The sequence below is a fragment of the Drosophila subobscura genome, chromosome A (assembly GCF_008121235.1).
Source record: "Drosophila subobscura isolate 14011-0131.10 chromosome A, UCBerk_Dsub_1.0, whole genome shotgun sequence".
NCBI lineage: Eukaryota > Metazoa > Arthropoda > Insecta > Diptera > Drosophilidae > Drosophila > Drosophila subobscura.
Genome location: NC_048530.1, coordinates 22,768,841 through 22,788,103, shown reverse-complemented (window position 1 = coordinate 22,788,103; position 19,263 = coordinate 22,768,841). Strand labels below are relative to the sequence as shown.

The 19,263-nt window shown below is 42.1% G+C and overlaps 1 protein-coding gene across 3 annotated transcripts in view; it reads right to left on the bottom strand.

Annotated features, from left to right (window-relative positions):
* Positions 1-9,788: 9,788 nt before the first annotated feature.
* The window catches only part of LOC117903650 (teneurin-a), a 114,139-nt gene continuing 104,664 nt past the window's right edge, over positions 9,789-19,263 (bottom strand). For all 3 annotated transcript variants that reach the window (XM_034815952.1, XM_034815951.1, XM_034815953.1), the window contains one exon: positions 9,789-15,112. In XM_034815952.1, the coding sequence (XP_034671843.1) occupies positions 11,223-15,112 (3,890 nt within the window). In that variant the 3' untranslated portion in view covers positions 9,789-11,222. The remainder of the gene's footprint in view (positions 15,113-19,263) is intronic.

Below are 19,263 nucleotides of genomic sequence, written 5' to 3'. Positions count from 1 at the left end.
TTTCCATCGACGATCTGCTTCTAGCCTCGCTGCTGTGCTCCTCCGCAAATGATCTTGATTTTTATTGATTTCACTAACACACACTTGTTGTTGTACACTGCACAAACTGCACGATACTTTTTCCCGTTTAGTTTCCCGAATTTTCCCTTAATTTCCCGATTTTACCCGATTTTTTCGATTTTTCGCGGACCGAATCCGTACCGGACCGAACGCGCTGACAAATTTTAACTACTGAGTGGGGATGAGGAAGCTGCAAAAAGTAAACTGCGTAGGTGTTGGTGGCTTGGGCCGCGCTCCCCTACTCTCAAATCTAATGCACATACATTGTGACGTGCACTTGGGCCTACTGCTCTCTGGGTTTTGAGCTAGCCGACCAGACCAGATCAGTGTAGGGTGAATCTACGTTTTTGCATGGGATTTGCGCTCTCTTTACATTTAGCTAATGAGGAAGTGAAGAGGAGAAAGAATAAGAAAACATTGAGAGCGAGAGAGCAAAGTAACGGCGAAAGATTGCGAGACTGAGCTGTCGTTCTTTTTGCCTTGTATGAGTGAATAGGAGATACACTTGGATTCTTGGTGTTGGTGGATTATGAATCGCTCTCCTACTTTTGACTCGGAAATTGTAAAGGGAGTTACATTTAAGATTTGTTATACAGAAACCATCATAATGCGCCGTTTCTTCTTTTTGCAAATCGAATGCACATTTATTGTATAGAGCAGTTTGACCTTCCGTCTCTGGAATTTGGTGTAAGCCGAAACTCTCTTTGCTTTTGACTAATTGTCAGTAAAAGGGGAGAGAAGAAGAAGATGCGCTGCTGGAGTGCAGGCTTGAATCAAAATGAAATAAATCGTCCCGGAAAAGATTTCTTTCACGTGATCTCGTTCGGAAAGTGCTTAGAAAAATGTGGAAATTTTGAATAGAGTTACATTTAAGATTTGTTATACAGAAGCCATCATAATGCGCCGTTTCTTCTTTTTGGTTGTTTCTGGTTTTCGTGTGAGAGCGAGAGAGCATAGTAACGGCGAAACAATGCGAGACTCAACTCTGGCGTTCTTCTTGCCTTGTATGAGTGAATAGGAAAGACAATTGGATTCTTGGTGTTGGTGGCTTTTGGCTCGCTCTCCTACTTTTGACTCGGAAATTGTAAAGGAGTTACATTTAAGATTTGTTATACAGAAACCATCATAATGCGCCGTTTCTTCTTTTGCTTTTCTCTGGTTTTCGTGTGAGAGTGAGATAGCAAAGTAACTGTAAAAAACAACACAAGACTGAGCTCTCTCGTTCTTCTTTCCTTATATGAGTGAATAGGAAAGACAATTGGATTCTTGGTGTTGGTGGATTATGACTCGCTCTCCTACTTGCAAATCGGATGTATGTACATTTATTGTGTCTAGCACTTTGATTATCGGTCTCTGGAATTGTCAGTAAAAAGGGGGGTGATGAAGAAGATGCGCTGCTGGGTTTAGCTACTGCAAATTAATCATTCTGGCTATAATAATGGTCCAATCGGAACCCAATTGGTGATCTGATAGATATGGTCATTCCCTACGGAATGGCGTTTTTAGTTTTCTGCTATCTGTGCGTTACATACATTCACTTTGTGCACAAATACAATATACCCTATTTACTCTTCGAGTACCGGGTATAAAAAATACATAAAATTTTGATTAAAAAAGTTATATATGTATATCATTATACCCGGTACTCGAAGAGTATGTAACGCACAGAAGGAAACGTTTCCGACCCCATAAAGTATATATATTCTTGATCAGCATCAATAGCCGAGTCGATTGAGCCATGTCTGTCTGTCCGTCCGTCCGTCTGTCCGTCTTGTTTGTCGGCTAGTTCTCAGAGACTATAAGAGCTAGAGCCACCAAATTTTGGCACCAGACTGCTGTATGCTCACACTGAAACCAGTGTATTTCAAAAATGAGCCCCGCCCCTTTCCGCCTCCGCAAAAGGGCGAAAACCTCCCAAATCTACTATTTTGAAGATAACAGAAAACTAAAAACGCCATTCCGTAGGGAATGACCATATCTATCAGATCACCAAAATACGATTGGATCATTATTTTAGCCACAATGAAGAAATTAATTTTCAGTGGTCAGCACACATTTCAGCACACTCTGCTTCGCGCAGTTTATGGCCTCTGCCCCTGACACTTCTCTGCCTCTGCCCCTGCCGCGACTCTGCCCTGACTCTGCAAAGTGTGTCTCTAGGGGAGGGTGGCGAGCTAAAGGAGCGTGTTGGCGTGAGTAGTGTTTTTGATGTAGATGACAGATGAAGAAAAAAATGTAAAATTTGACAAATAACCGCTAAGTTGCAGATGTAGTACTGAGTGCCGGGTATAAAAGTTGTGACGCGTAAGAAGCGTCTCACACGTCCCATCTCGTTTATTTTATATTTATTAAATATTTGAAATTAATGTAAAGTAATACATTAACGTAATTTTTTTGGGTAAAATATTTGAATGCGACTTAAACGTTCTGATTCCTGAATGTCAAGATAGAATAAAATGGGCTTAGAAGAATTGTACGGAGTGCCATAAATTTTTTGCGCGCTTTCTTGTGAAAAAGTGCGGGAAACAAATCAAATGCAAACAACGTTTTGCGACACCAAGGGATTTCTTTCTGATTAAGAAGCGGTGTCCGGACCATTAACATATTGTTAACAATTTTGTGAGCCTTTGATGTGGAAACTTTCCATCAAAACGAAGCACACATTTACTGTCTTCAACTTCGTGTGCTTTCCACATTATAAGCTCGACTCGCCATGATTCGCCTGGATGTACCTTCAAGCTGTGCACTATGGGTAAAGAACCCGATTGTTTGGCATTAATACAAAAAATAAAGCTAGACCTCTGCAAATTGGCACGAATATTCGTTAGGCTAAAGTAGAATTTCGGAAGTCTTTTGGAACACGTCATCTCCCGCCCCCATACGAACTGAAACCCATTTCCGTCGTATTTATTATAAAAAAAATGTATTCAAAAAATTAATTATGATAAAAGATCCTTTAAACCATTTTAGAACTTTAAAAAAATATATTTGATTGACTGATTGAATGATTGATTCGTAAAATGTAATTTAATTGGAATCGCTACAAGGGGGTACTTTTTGTACAAAGTACAACATTTTATTGCGTCTGCTTCCTGATTGTTGTTTCTCCAGACCTCAGGCAGCGCAGCGTGAGTGAACTCATGAGCATCTGCAAAAATTAAAATTTTTCGAAAAGGGTTTTACTAATTGGTTAATAATATGTAACTTGAACCGTTTCGTGCTGAACAAAAGTAATATTCATTAATATTAATTAATTATTATTAATATTATTATTATTATTATCATTATTAATATATAGAACACACCAAGCTAAAAATATACACGAACAAAACTTTGGACAATTTAATTACTACACACAACTTTAAAAACAAAAAATATGTGTTAACAATTCATTTAAATACCTCGACCTATTATTTCCATATTTTCTCTTGTAGTTAAGCTTTGAAATCGAACTAAACTTAAACCTGCAAGTTGGTCAATTTTTCCCGCAATTTTTCACAAGTCGAAGCCCCTCTGAATCACCCGCTTTGAAAGAGCGCAAAAAATGTATGGTACTCCGTAAAAATCTTATAAGCCCAGTTTTATTCAATCTTGATAATTAGGAATCAGAATACTTAAGACGCACTCAAATATTTTACCCAAACAAAATTACATTAATGCGAAAAATTTGGTATTTTTACCCATAGTGCAGAGGAGAGACCGGGATTAGTTGAGGTGACTCGTAGTAAGCTTTTGCGTATTTGGTAAATACTTTAATTAATATTTTAGTAGCAGAGTGGTGGGGAAATAAGGCAGCGACAGAGAGCAGAAGTTGAGCAAACAACTAACAAAAGATCAAGGATTATGCGTGCTGCGTGTGTGCATGGGATGCGTTGTGGCAGGGGTAAACAGCCCAGGACTCGGCCCTATAATAAAAGGAAGACAAAGAAAATGAGCCCAAGGGAGCAGGAGGTGGAAGAGGAGATGGTTGACTGATGAGTTTAATTTTTGGAATGCCTCAGCTCTCACAGATTACAAAGCCATAGTCACACACACGAGTTAGGGTTGTCCTGGCCAAACAAAAGGAAGCTGCTTTTGTCACATGCACACGCTTGGCCCGGGGGTAGACCTGCAGACTTCACAGCCACCATCCTACAGCTCCTAGGACATCATATATAAGTAATTCCGTGGGTTACTTATATTTTGGTTCCAGGAATGGACCTTTCTTTTTTTCTTTTTATAAAGCTTGAAAATCGGCTGGACTTCTACCTATTTCTACCCATTTCAGTTAACACACCCAGAAGTACCCGATTTCCAGACGTGTAAGCGGCAACACATCAATGCCAGCGTCATTCACCCATCTTACACCCATCGTTAACATGGATATTTCCTATTTTATAATTGAAAATACATGAAAAGTAGGGTATTTATAAGTGATACATTTCACTAAAGAGTAATTCATTAATAAGTGAAGATTATTCTGAGGAAAAAGACTTGTGCAAATTGAGGATAAAAATGTTTTATTTCCATGTATTTATTATATTTGAAATTAACACTCAGTTTAGTTCTGTTTTTTTTTTCACAGAACCTTTTGGTTAATGTGCTGTTTGTATTTCCGTAATCCCGTATAGCCTTTTTTTGTGTGCTAGACATAAACTCGGCTATTGATGCTGATCAAGAATATATATACTTTATGGGGTCGGAAACGTTTCCTTCTGTGCGTTACATGCATCCACTTTGTGCACAAATTCAATATATCCTATTTACTCTTCGAGTACCGGGTTTAAAAATCCCAACTCACGTGTAGTTGACATTTGTCATCGCTAATTTCTGGTACTGCTAGGCAATAACGCGAAAGTAGCACTTACATTGCACAATGGGGAATTTGACCAATTTTTTTGGCAAAACTAATAACTAATAAGTTCATATTAGTGAGAGGAAAATATTTTAAATGGGAGTCTTATATTTCCTTATTTTCGCAGCTTTTTATGCTATTTCTTTACTTTCTAATGGTACGTCAGCATCCCGGCCGCCCACGCGAATTCTCTACCGGCTCTTATTACTTGGTCCACGAAGCTTGCCGCTCCAATACGAATTGGTACTGAGAAGGTTGGGTCAGTATTTCGTAAGAGCCAATGCCAATGTTGGCCAAGTTCTGACCATCCTTTCAGAGTGGCAACCCACCCGCTGGATTACAGCTGGGAAGTCTTTTCTACTGCGCTTTTTTTCTTTCTGGCGCAAATCCTTCAACTACATTTGACCGCAACCACGCAAATTTACGTAAGCTGATTACGTGGCTCTTTCCTGCTCCTGCTACTTCTTCTGATCCTGCTTCTGCTTCAACTCGTATTCGCACTCCAGTGACCAATAGCCGTGTTTGGAGCTTAAAAACTATGCTAGTAACAGAACAAGGACAAGGAAGGTGGGGCCCAGTGCCAGAGAGAGATGTATGTATGAGAGGGCGACCTCATTAGTTAAATCTATAAATACCTTTTGCATTATACATTCAGTCATTACAATTGGAATATCCCAACCCCATCCATGTCCAGAGTCACTTATAATTTAAAGCACAGTCACATTCACATTTCGCATCGAAAAATACCCGTGCTCGTTCCTTCCCTGTTTCTGGCTCTGGGTGTGGCTCTGACTGGATGTAGGGTCTAGGCTAGAGCCCAGAACTTAAACAGTGGCACCGTGTGCGCATACTGATGCTGTCTATGAGAATGATGTGAATGTGAATGATGATGATTATGGTAGTCAGTAATTGAAATGCAGAAAATGGAGAGCATCCCAAGCAGCCTCGACTTACTCGCCAACTAAGGTGAGTGCTAGAAAAGGGGCTGGGAATGAGGCTAGTGTTGCTGCTGTGGATGGGTTGCGCTTCTCCCTTAAAGATAAATAATGCAGCAGCCTGAAGCCCGGACGAGAAGGAAGTAGATGCTTTCTTCATCTGTCTCGGTCCTGAGCCGCTGTTGACACATAGTTTGTAGTTGGTAAACAGTCAACACACAACTGCTCAACGAGCACCTGAAGATGCTTTGTATAAATTTGAATATTTAACTGCATCTGCACTGGCACCGGCTCACGATCTGGCTCTGACAGTAGTACCAGTACCAGTCCCAGACCCAGCTAAAGCTTCAGTTACACCAGAAGTAGTAACTTTTCACTAATATATAGTGCAGCTTCTCCATGAGTACACCGCCCCATGGCTGCCTGAGTGTGTGCCCCCTGTCCGCCTGTCCTCCTGTCAGTTTGCCCTGCACTTGTTTTGGACCGAGAAAATCTGGCTCATTTGGCATGCGTGTGTGTCGCTTTGGCCAAGACATCAACCATTACCGTGAGTGAAACTTTGGGAGCAGGAGTCATTTCGAATGATAACTATGTAATTCTGGGGCTGCTCAACATCTCTGCCCAGTGCCAACTGCTTTTTCAATATAAAGTATCATTAAACGGATCTCTTACGATCTACCATCTCTAAGTAAAAAAAAACGGCTGAAAAAACTGAAGGAGAATAACGAACAGAAGAATAGAGCGAAATTCATGGGACACACCATAAACTTGCCAGTAATAAAGGTGAGGGAAAGACATAAATAAATATACATACTTACACACCCACACGTATGAGAGATCTCCTTTTAAAACTTCTATTGCGATTTGCCTTTTACAAAATAACTCGATCCGTATAGCTCTCCCTCACTCTTTTCATGGTCGTGCTCTCTATGTCTTTTGTGATACTTTTAGAGTTCGGGGCCCTTGAGCTTGAGGTCTATGATACATGAAACTATATTTCCCTTACGCAGCTACGCACCTGTCACTGCTAGCCATGATCAAATAATAGGTTTTACGGTCATCGCTAACTGAGAATTGCAACAGGTCCAATACATATTCAGTACCGGCAACACATGTAACATGTAACAGAAACCTAAAAAACGGTCAGATCGTGGCCAAACATCAAAACGTCTTTCCTGTCGATCTCACCTCTCTTCAAACACGGGATGGATCTTTAAGGGGACTCGGGGCTTGGAAAGAGCCCAGATGTCGCCTGTTTAAGTATTTTGTGGAGAAAGTTTTCGTGACAAAGTTTTCTCATCACAAATATTAAATTTTGCGCAGCAGGGATTTCCAAATTGAATTAAACACTCGGCGATTGGTTCACATTCGGTTTTCATATTTATTTATTTATTTTTAATTAATTCATTAGTTTATATTTATTCTTAGACCCTTGATATCCTCAGAAGTTGTATGGTGTATTGGTTTTGGTTTACTTAAAATGCTTGTCGCATTTGCATTTTCTCTTTTTTCCATATATATGTACATATACATATTTATGTATATATACATATATACATATGTACATATGCATACATACATATATAAGTATATGTGTTTAATACGCTTAAAATATTCTCGTGTTGCGTTGAAATCATTACATATACATATGTTATATCATTATCATTATTGCAATAATTATCGTAATTATTATTTTACTGCTGTGGTACTATAATGCCATATATAATTGTTCATTTATCGTTAGATAAATGCATACGCCTAGGGAATTTGGGTGGATTTTCGGGTGTGGACTCTATCATACTCGTTTTCGGCTCATCCTCTTCTTCTTCATTCACTAAGCAGCTTACATAGACAAAAAAAAACCTTACGGGAAGTGTTCGGTATCGTACTTTTAAGCGGAATTCTCCCTACTATACGAGTACGTGTACGTGTACGGGTTTAAGTATACCCTAGGCTTGCCTCGGTTTATTAGCTATTTGTGAGTTATGTAGTTCGATATACTACAGATTCTTAAGTTTCGTCTCCAGCTCCTTTGCTATTTTGTCTAATAAATATAATTTGTTCATCTTTTGGTTTTTGCATTCGCAAAGCTTTCCATTTCTTTACTCTTTATCATGTAGCTTCTTCCTGCCTTTTTCGTTAATAATAGCTATATATTTTTACTGTCGCTGTCTTCGGGTTGGGTTTATTTGATTATTATATCTCATAAATTCTTGTTGTTGCTAAATTTTGTTGTTTGCTTTGCAGTCGAGTACTGTCTACCTCTGTATCTGAGTTTCCGTGTTTTTTATCTGTCTGTCTTTTTGTGTGGGTGTGTATCTGTAAGTTTTTTTGCGTTCATGTGAGGTGTGCAAAACGTTTAAATGTTAATTTATCTCAATTGTTTCCCTGTTTCTTTATTTGCTAAGTATTCCTCTTCTGGCCATCTCTCCAAATTTGCTCGTTTACTCATCCTCCAGTTATCCAGTACTTATACAGTTGACTCTGACTGACTGACCATCGCTTTAGTTTAAGTTTAGGTTTATTTCCTCTGTTTAAGTTTAGTTTTCTTGTAGCTCTAACATAAATACTCGTACACTAAAATAGTTGGTTTTCTCCAGTTATTTACACATACATATCCTGCACTTTTATTTTTGGGGTATTACATTCTTTTCTTCCCATTCCTCATTCGCTTCTCCCATCTCTCAAGCCATTTTATCCTTAGTTTTCGGCAATCCATAATAATTATTTTACTGTGCCATTGGTTTTTCTTGTTTTGTTTGCTTTTGAAGCAATTTAAGTTTTTTTTTTTTTTCCTTTTATGTGCTTTCCAAATTCTAATAGGAAACTGACTCCTGCTCTTTTTTCTAATGGTTTTGCTTTGCCAATAAAACGGAAACCAAAAAAAAATGTAAACGAGAGGAGTACTCGCACGGAGTGCTACCTCCATATATGGCACCCACACCTGTACACACACTCGCATACATATCTAAAACACATAAGTATACATTGGTACATGTACGTCGATACATATGTATTACATATACATACATATATCCATTTTCTCTGTGTTGTAAAGTATACATTTAGCAGGGCGTAACAACGATGGAGAAAAAGCAAAAAAAAGGCGTACAGATATTTCTGTATGTTTGTAGGTATATAAATTATATGTATCATATCCTTTATACTTTATATTTCTATGTATTTAGATTATTTATTTTATGTATTTGTATATTGGTGCTATATACGATATAACACTAGTTTACCTTGATTAGTCTTCATTTATATACACAGAGACTGCAGCTACTATAATTCGCTTCTCTTCTTGTATCTTTTTTTTTTTTATATAATATTCCACACTAGCGGACTCTCCCACGCGAGCTCTTTCTGCGCACTCTCCCTTAAAGCGATGGATCATTTTGGCCTAATTTTCAGTGTGTTTTTTTGGGTTTGAATTCGTAATTTGAATTAACGATTTAATTTCTTTGCAAATACTTTATTCAGCAATTCTTTCATTCTGTTTGGTTCCTCCTTTGGGGACTTTTTAAAATTGTCATAGGTGACCTTCTAATGTCTAGTAGGGCAGGAATCGACCAACTTATTCCATGTACAAGCACTTGAATAGCTATAATATACATATATGTAGTTTTTGCAATAAATTCGATAATCACCAATCCATGGAAAGAAACAAACAAAATTAGGAGCTCTGAAACAACTCGAGTGAAAATCGGCGAGCATTTTTTAATGGATTTATTATTTAATACCTGAAAATGATAGAATATCGAGCAAATATGTATTTCTGTTTGGATTGAGTCTCGTTCTTATCGATCAAAATCCGAATCTTTATCTGAATTTGGACGTAAACTGATCTTTTGAAGTGATCTTTCTGATTTTCGTTTTCCATCCTTAGTTTATTTATGAGTCTGCCCATTGCCGCTTCTAAAATTCTGCGTAATATCGGTTTGTTATGGTGTTTTTTATTTTTTTTGTTAATACTGTTTCAAGCTTTATTTAGATCAATTCTTTTTCATGTGTGGGTTTAATTTTGGGCCGCATTCAGCTGGGTTTGAAAAGCAAAACTTATAGATAATAACAAAACATTCACATTCCATACGATAATAGCAGCATATATATATACATATGTACATATGTATGTAAACATATGTAGATATATATCTTTAGACTTACTTCGATCGATTTGTTAAGGCTTCGTTAGAGCAGTAATAGAGAATAAATTAGTTGGGACAAAAACTTAAACTTATCTATCAGGATTAATAGAGAATATAAATACATACATATTTATATATATATCTTCCATATGTTTATGTGTTTTAAAGTGTTTTAAATCTATCTTTAGGTCTAATTAAAAAAAATGTTTTCATTTGCTTATAAGCTAAACTTGTTCCTTTTTTAATAATTAGTTTACTTTTTGTTCTGAAGCTGACACACTGTGCAAAAGCAAACGAGATAAAGCTTTCGCTAAGCAAAACTCTTCCCCAACAGGCCCTCAATTGGTTTGCCAAATGTAATCTTTAAAGTGTACTGTGGTCTAGACGGCGAGCCTGTGTGAATCATTCTATTCTAATTCGCATATGTCATTTCCATTCCTATTGCCATATATATTTCCTATTTACATTTGCTATGGCGGATGGTACAGTCTGCTGTGCTGGCTATCTCTCATCTGTTCGAGTGTGTGTGTGTGTTCACGTCCGATCGCTTTGTGATTTGTTTAAAACTATGCCAGTCTCAAAAAGCTCGAGTACCACGAAAAAAACATTTCCTCCTTGCGTACTGCATTCCCCTGTATCCCATCTACTTTTCTACATTTTTCCATTTACTTTTTCACTCTCTTACTCCTTTACTATTACCCAATTATCATACGCCTTATTGTTTGTGGGTATGCATTTACATATGTATGTATGTATATGGCTATGTTTTTGTGTTTAGGTTGTTGTTGCTGTTCTGGCTTTATATGACTACTGCACTATGCTAAATAAATGTATAGGATATATGTATATCGGTGTATCGGTATCATTTTCTGAATCTGTTTAGCTATATCCGATGACACACACATAGACGAGTAAGCGAATACCTCTACTTCGGATTATGTATACATCTGCATTAAGCAGATGTTTTTATGGGATCAGAGTCCCTTAATTACATACATATATGCATTTTCTGTCGCACTTTTCTAGTTCCTAACAAAAAAAACGTACATATACTATGTATGTATGTATATATGTATGTAAATGTGCCTTGACATAAAAAATCTGTTTGATAACATACATTTAGTCCTATAAATATCTATATATATGTATAAATAATTATGCTTCCTGTGCCAGTTGACCCCACTCTTTTTTCGTAGAAGAGCTGCTGCGTGGATCTAATTTCTGAGATCGGGCATCGTCCAAGAGCTAACAGGCAACGGCCTCTTCGGCCGTCGCATCCTCGTCGATATCGATTTCCCCGCCGCGGTCCGCGGAGCGCCGACGTCTGCGCCGAGCATTGGGCACTCCGGCGGCGCCACCGGTGGCGCCCTTTTTCTTCACAAATTTTATGTTGTATGGATCCTCGGCGAGCTCCGGGTAGAGGGCCACGTCGTGGATGTACTCACCCTCGTAGTTATTGGCATAGCTCTGCTTGATGATCTCATCGCTCTCCTGCTGGGTCCACTCTAGTGCGGTGGTCAGACCGCTGCGCAGGGCTTCCTTCTCGCGGTGCCAGGCCTTTCGGACAGCAGTTAGTTTGGCGTGGTGCATCAGGCGTTGCTGCTCCTTGGCAACGGTTGTGCCGTAACGCAAGTTTATGATTGCGTGCGCTCCATGGATCTTCACGTCAAGATAGTTACCGCCCGAGGAGCCGCCAGCGGATACCACCGACGTTGAGGAGCCACCGGAGCCAGTGGACAAAGCCATCCCGGCCGGTGCAGCCTCGCGCGTTATCTCATGGAAGGTTGTGTTCACCTGCCCCTGCAGTCGCTTGAGTTGTTGCCGGTCCTCGCTGGCCCGCCACGCATCCTCTTTGACAAAGAAGAATGAGTCCTGTTGAGCGTTGTGCACCACGAAGGTGAAGGGCAGAAGCTTCGAGCGGTTGAATACGCTAGTGTACACATCCCGATAGATCGCATTGGCCGCCGGAACGCTGGACACGATAGCCTGCCCGTCCGTCGTCCGGGAGACGACGATGCCCTTGCCGAACGGTGGTTCCGTGTCAGAGCCGATGATGCGCGGCGAAGGGTCCATTACGTCACATTTGAGGGCTGATCGCGGTGGTGCCGAGAGCTGCTCGAAGTCGGACATCCGGCGCACATTGAGGTGGGCAAGGAAACCACTTTCGACGGCCATTGTTGGGATATTGTCGAAGGGGCGGCGCATGTTCAGGGCAATGGGGTTTGCAGGCGGCCGTCCCCAGAGAGCCGGCGGCTGCCAGAGGTCGCGGGCCAGCTGCGGCACCAGGTTAACCACATTGTAGCCTAGGGTTCGCATCCAGCTGGCAAAGTCCTGCGGGTAGTGGCGCTCATGGCCCACATTGATAGGATCATTGCCGTTGAATCGGTACAAATGGAGCCGCGTGGGCGTAATGATGCGCTCGGCCACGCGCTGCCAGTCCGGCGACATCCACTGGCCAATCAGCGGATCGTAGACCCTACCATCGCCCATATGCACCAGGGTGGTCACCTGGTCTAGGATGCCGCCACAGAAGTCTATCGGGAGATACAGATACGGGTTCGAATCGTAAACGATGTGGCCGAAGGGCGAGCGCATGATCTCGCGGATACCCTCTCCGTACTGGTTGAAGAGCATCAGGGGTGTGCCGCTCTGGTCCGTGGCCACGTAGTACTTGTGGCGATACACCTGCGCGTATATCAGGTGGCCCACGTCGTCGTAGGTGAGCGACATCAGCTTGCCGTCGCGGGGCGAATAGATCTGGGAGACCTCGTAAGGCCGCTGTTGGTTCGTGTAAAAGAACTGGGTCACGTTCCCAAAGTTGTCCTTGCGCGTGGTCAGCCGCTTCAGGTGGTCGTAGTAATAACGGACGTCGAAGCGGCCCCGCTTTGATGCGCGCACCAGCAGTCCCTGCGTGTTGTAGTGAAAGCGCTCCTCGCGAGCGTTCTGTGCGACCAGACCGCGGGCGTCGTACTTATACTGGCCCTCTCCAAACTTAACGATGCGGTCCTGGGCGTTGTACTCCATCGGGATGGTGTTGCCGCGGTAGGTTAGCGAGAGCAAATTTCCGTTGTCGTCATATCGGAAGCCCCACGGCTCCTGCGCCTCCACACCTACCAGCTGACCGTCACAATCCCATGTGTAGTTCTTCACATTTGTGTAGCTGTTCACGGCCATGTTCCGGGTGTAGGTTCGTGTCTGCGAGATGCGTCCGTGCACACCGTACGAAAACTCCATGCGAAAAACTTCCAGTCGATGTATGGCCAGGGCCATGCGCTGTGTCTGGAAGCGTCCGTCTACGGTCCGCGTGAAGCTGGCCGTGCCGTCGTGTAGCTGCGTCTGGTTTAGGGCGGGTCGCGTGAACTTGAACTGCCCGATGACGCTTGGCTGTCCTGTGCGCGGATCGTAGGCAAAGGCCTGAGTCGGCAGGCTCTGTCCCCCGATGCGTCCCTGAAGAGCCACCACCCGCAGCTGGCTGTCGTACTCATAGCTGAACTTGGCGTTGCTTAGCCCCGTCTTGGCCACGTAGTCGATGCGCTCCTCGGTAAGAAGCCCAGCAGCATACTCGAAATCCCAGCGATACTCCAGTTCCCGCTCCTCGTGCGAAACCGTGCTTGGCATGCCGCTGGCCTCATTGTACTGAAACTCGCTTCGTCCATCCCCGTGGACCACCTCTGTGAGCTGGCCGGCTCCATTGTAGCGATAGACGATGCGGGCACCGTCCCCGGGAAGGATAGTCTGAAGCAGAGCCCCAGCGTGGCTGTAGTGCTGGAGGTAGGCGCGAGTGCTTCCCGGCGGCGTGTACGTGCAGCGGATGAACCCAATCGAGGTCTGCATGCTGAAGCTGTGGCGGGTGCCTGAGGGCAGGATCACGTGTCGGAGGCCGCCCGCGTCGTCGTACTGCAGCACGAACTTACGCTGGCTAGCCAGTCCTATCTCGGAGACGAGGTTCCAGTCGTTGTACACGAACGAAATGATACCGTCCTGCTGCGAGGTGATCTCTGAGAGTAGGCCATGCCGATCATAGCTGTACTTGAGCTCCGCAGGGCCCCATGCCCAGCCCTCGACGCGGTTGAAGCGGTCGTAGGTGATGTTAACCGGATAGCCGTTTGTGGGGTAGTAGGACTTGGGCAGTCCAGACTGGTCGTAGGCCACAATTAGGATGGGGGTGCGTCGGCCATCGTAGAAGGTTTCGCGGTTGGTGAACTGGTCGAACTCCACTCCGATCACACGCGACTGGTTCACCCAGATCTCGCGGTTGAGTGTCTGCTGGGGATTGCGCACATCCCCGACGAGGTTGTAGACCGAATACATCGAGTTGGTGAGGCCGTCGCCCATGGTGACGCTCTGGTGCGACCACATGGCCAGCATCTCTGCCTCCACGGGAAGGGCGGCCTCAAGTAGTGGGTGACGGGCCACTGCAGAGGCCTCGACCACCACTCCGTTTGCTCCGCGGATGACTAGAGTGTTGTTGGCCTTCAGTTCTGCGTCGGCATGGGCCAGGCCACGCTTTAGGAAGGTAGATCGGACGCCGCCGATGACGAGCAGCTCGTTAGCATCCACGCCGGCGATGCGTTCGCGGGAGAAGAGCGACTCCACAGAGGCGTGCACGTAGATGGTTAGTCCTTTGTTGTCCGCCAGCTGGGAGGTGATGCGCACAATCTCGCCGCTGGGCAGGATCATACCGGTGACGCGCCCGAACTCGTCGTATTGGTAGATATACGTCTCGCCGCCAGAGGATCGCGAGTTGAGCAGACCTGTGTTGCTGTCGTAGTCCAGCTCGATCTCCTGACGCCCCTTCTCGGTCAGCTTGGTCATGATGCCGATGCCATTGATCTGTATCTCCGACTTGTGGTCCTGCGTGTTCTCAATGGAGCTCACGACATTACTGTAGTCGCGCAGGAACTGTATTTTGTTGCCTGACGCATCCGTGACCGTGGACAGCCGTCCAAAGCTCGTGTTCTTTGAGTACAGAAAGCTGTAGCGTGTCTTGCCTGAAGTCAGGTCCTTGGTGGCCACATGCTGGCCGTACCTATTGAATACATAAATCTCGCTCGATGGCGGAAAGGGAATGTGAAACTCTCCGTTTTCGTCATGCGATGGCAGATAGTGCTCCAAGGCCAAAACGTGCAACGATCCTGAAATAGAAAAGGTATACACGAATGTCAAACATGGAATAAATATTGCCTCTATAACTACTAAAACTGTTATTATTGCATTTGTATATGTATCCATAGAATAATTATCCGGGTTCCCGTCAGGGTTCAGGACTTCGTTTCTCTCTATTTTCGAGGTCGTACACTTAGCGGAATTCCCCAGCGAGCAACTGCTTGGGCAAGCTTCCATAACACAACTACACTGAGAACATCGAGAACCATACCTTTCAGACTCTCATTGTCTGAAATTTTTAGCTTTTTAGCCTGTAGCTCTCTCTCTCGGTTCATCTCTGTCTCTCTCCCTACCCAAGCAGGTTGCTGGCAAGCATGATGAAATTGTATAAGGTTTTGATCGTATCGTTTTCGCACCCGTGCGTTCAGTGTGCTTGCATGTCGACAACAAAGGTTGTGTGCGTACGAATTTTTTCACATATATTAACCTTTGCCTGCGCACAAAATAATTTTTATGTTTTTGCAGCAAGAAAATTAGAATTTATTTTAGAACAAAGAGCCTAAGCAAGCAATTTTATATTAAAAAACATTATTATTAATTATTAAAAATAAAAATAAAAATAAAAAAGAAAGCATACATTTTGACATTAATCCTAAAAGTATAGCTAGATTTCTACAAATTGGCACGAATGCTTTTTAGACTGAAGTAGAAAGTTTGACTTTTAGACCACGCCTTCCTGCCGGACCCATACGAACTGAAACCCATTTACGTCGTATTAATTGATTGAATGATTGATTGGTTAAATGTAATTTGATTGAAATCGCTCCAACGTGTGATGGAATTTCGCTTAGTAATTGTTTACCAAAGCAATATATTTGACCATTTATTTGAAATTTCAGTTAGAGAGCTTCCGTCAATGCTTTATACAGTACAACATTTTATTGCGTCTGCTTCGCGATTGGTGTTGCTCCTGACCTCCAGCAATACTGCATAAGTGAACTAATAAGCATCTACAAAATGTACTGTTTTCCGAAAAGGGTCAAAAAACGGGCAAAAAGCATTAACACCACTTGATTCTATATTAATTTTTTTTTTTAGATATATGTACATATGTATATGTATCTTGAACTTTGGATAAGTTGTGTACTGAACAAAAGTAATGTTCCACTGAAACTAATAGATCAAAGATACTTTGATTTGGTTGTAAAGAACAGTGGCATTCTGAAAAGCTATTTGATGCAGATAAAGAATGGACGTAGTTGTTATACCCGGTACTCGAAGAGTAAATAGGGTATATTGTATTTGTGCGGATAAAGGTTGTATGTAACGCACAGAAGGAAACGTTTCCGACCCCATAAAGTATATATATTCTTGATCAGCATCAATAGCCGAGTCGATTGAGCCATGTCTGTCTGTCCGTCTGTCCGTCCGTCCGTCTGTTATATTTGCTTCGCGCAGTGTGTGGCGGTCTGCCCCTGCCGTTCCTCCGCCTTTGCCATAGCCGTGGCTAAACCCGTCCCGCAGCTTATATTTGTTTTTTGAAAATTCTCTCATTCACACTCTGCTTCGCGCAGTGGCCGCACACTGGCCGTCTGCCGCTGGCTCTGCCTCTGCCGCTGGCTCTGCCTCTGCCGTGAGTCTGCAGTGTGTGGGTCTAGGGAAGGGTAGATGTAGATGACAGATGAAGAAATAATTTAAAATTTGACAAATAACCGCTAATGTACAGATGTAGTACTGAGTGCCGGGTATAAAAGTTGTGACGCGTAAGAAGCGTCTCCCACGTCCCTTCTCGTTTTAGTTTACCATCTGGGATATATAAGGCTTTCAAATGCAAAAATGATGATTTTTGTGCGGTATTTTTGACAAAGTTTCCAATTTATGAACTCAGGAAAAGTCGAAGATAAGTATATCCTGGGTTCCTACTTTTTATGTATAGGTGCATTCATTCGGCGTCGTTTAAGGTATTGCTCATCAAAATCTGTGGAGAGACGCTTGCGCGCACAACTGCCATAGTATTTCTAGTACTCGAACAATACTGATAAAAGTACTGAAATAAAAAATAAATGCTAAAAAATGTCGGTATTGAACGTAAAATTAAGGGTTTGGAGGGTTGGTCAACCAATTTTAGCTCCACAGATTTTAATTAACAATAACCTCAACGACGCCAAATTAATGCACCTGTTACAAAAAAATAGAAGACATAGGATATAATTTTGTATCGACTCTTCCCGAGTTTTTAAAATCAAAATTTTGCATTTCAAAGCTTAAGTTGTCTCAGATGGTAAGCTAAAACGACAACGTGTTTAGGCTCACTTTATAAATGAAATTTGTAGAATGACAATGATAATTTTATCCAGATTTAAAACACTTAAGTTATGTGAAATAGAGAAGAGCTACCTTAAAAAAAACTAAAGAAGGTGAAGAAACTATAAAAAGCTGTTTTACGGGGTTGGGGTAGCCCCTACTAAGTAAATTCTTTCTGGCTATAATAATAATCCGATCTGATCCCAATTAGGTGATCTGAAAGATAAAAACATTTCTAAGCCCCATATCTTTCAGGAAAAGTTGGTTTTGTTCCATAAGGAAAAATCGTGTCGGGTAGTGTTATCGGACAGCGGCGTGTTGTTCCCCAACTTTTATCCCTGTTTTGCTTTTGACAATTCCCTTGAACTGGCCATCAATTGTATTCTCACTTCCCTTTCGCTTGTCTCTCGATATGTCTTTCTCCTTCGTATTGTTGATCATTTGCTTAAGCTAAACGCCAGATTCTCGCAGATGATTGTTTTTACAGGCACAGCTTTGCCCCTCTCTCTCCCTCTGCCCACACCACATATTTTCCAGAAATCCCCTGTGCTCATGGAACGCTTGAAATTTTAATTTACTGCAAATATACAAATAAAAAAAAAAATTGCGTAGGTACATATGTGAGGACACTGCTAGAGGACATTCACGTACCATCATCACTGCTCTGACAATAACTGGTATCTACATACATACATGTCATACTATAGTTTTCAGCATCTGGCCTCCCGATCAACAGCAACATGCAACATGTTGGAATTAAACGGTTAGTACTATTTACAATTATAGTCTTCCTATCAAATATAAAAATAATAATAAAACATTAAATACAAATAATTTAATTCCAAGATGTACATATGTACTGCATACATATGTATATCGGATAGTTGAAATATCTTGGAAAACTCTAAAACATCTGATCTTAAAAATGCATCACCCTCATTCAATCAAACAAAAATGTACCCAGAAAAAGATTTGTAGAACAAACGATTTTTTCCCAAATGGATTTATCTCCCCACACAACCAATCGCACATCGCCATTGTGCATAACCTGTACTAAACCATCGATTTCGCACAAGTATCGTATGAACAAATTTTCCACCGATTAAAAATAATTTTTTTTTCCTTAGCAGTTATGATGAAGTTTTTGCTCTTTTGAACACAATTGTATCACAATAGAAATATTAAATACATTGTGGGCAACATTTGTTTCTTCCATACATATGTAGCTTTATGGAATGGGGATGGGACTGGAGACATTGGAAAAACATTCCTGACATCCTCCTGCTCCAGGCGCAGTTGAAGCGTAAGCCATTATTGTCTCAATTTAGAAGAGCGTTTTGGCTTCGGGTATTCGTGGGAGGTGTCAACCGGACTGTAATGGGTACTGTTGTTGGATGTGGTCTGGTTTAGTCGGTTGGGTGGCGACTGGGATGTTACTTTAGGTTTCTGGCAGGGCGCCAGGCCAACGATTGAGCGAATTTCAATGCAATAAATGTGAGACACTCCGCTGGTAGTTGAACCAGCAAAGCCACTTGTCCTGCCCCAACTCCCTGAGTGGGTGTGTAAGTATGGTTTGTGAGTTCAATTAATGTAATGGTCCCATAAACTGAAGAACTTTTTTGTGCCCAGCACAAAGGATTCCTGCCATTGTTTCTCCGAGTGCGTGTTTCTCTGGCTGTGGCCCCTCGATTTCAGGGGGTTTGGTTTACTGTTACGAATTTATGTGCATCGGAGACACTACCAATACCCACTACAAACAAACCACTCTCTCTATCCTCTTTCTTAACTTTAAAGAGTCATGGTTGGCGTGATATATTACATATGTACATATTTAGATATTTCCACATCGTGGGAAAAATAAGTATGGATGGAAGGT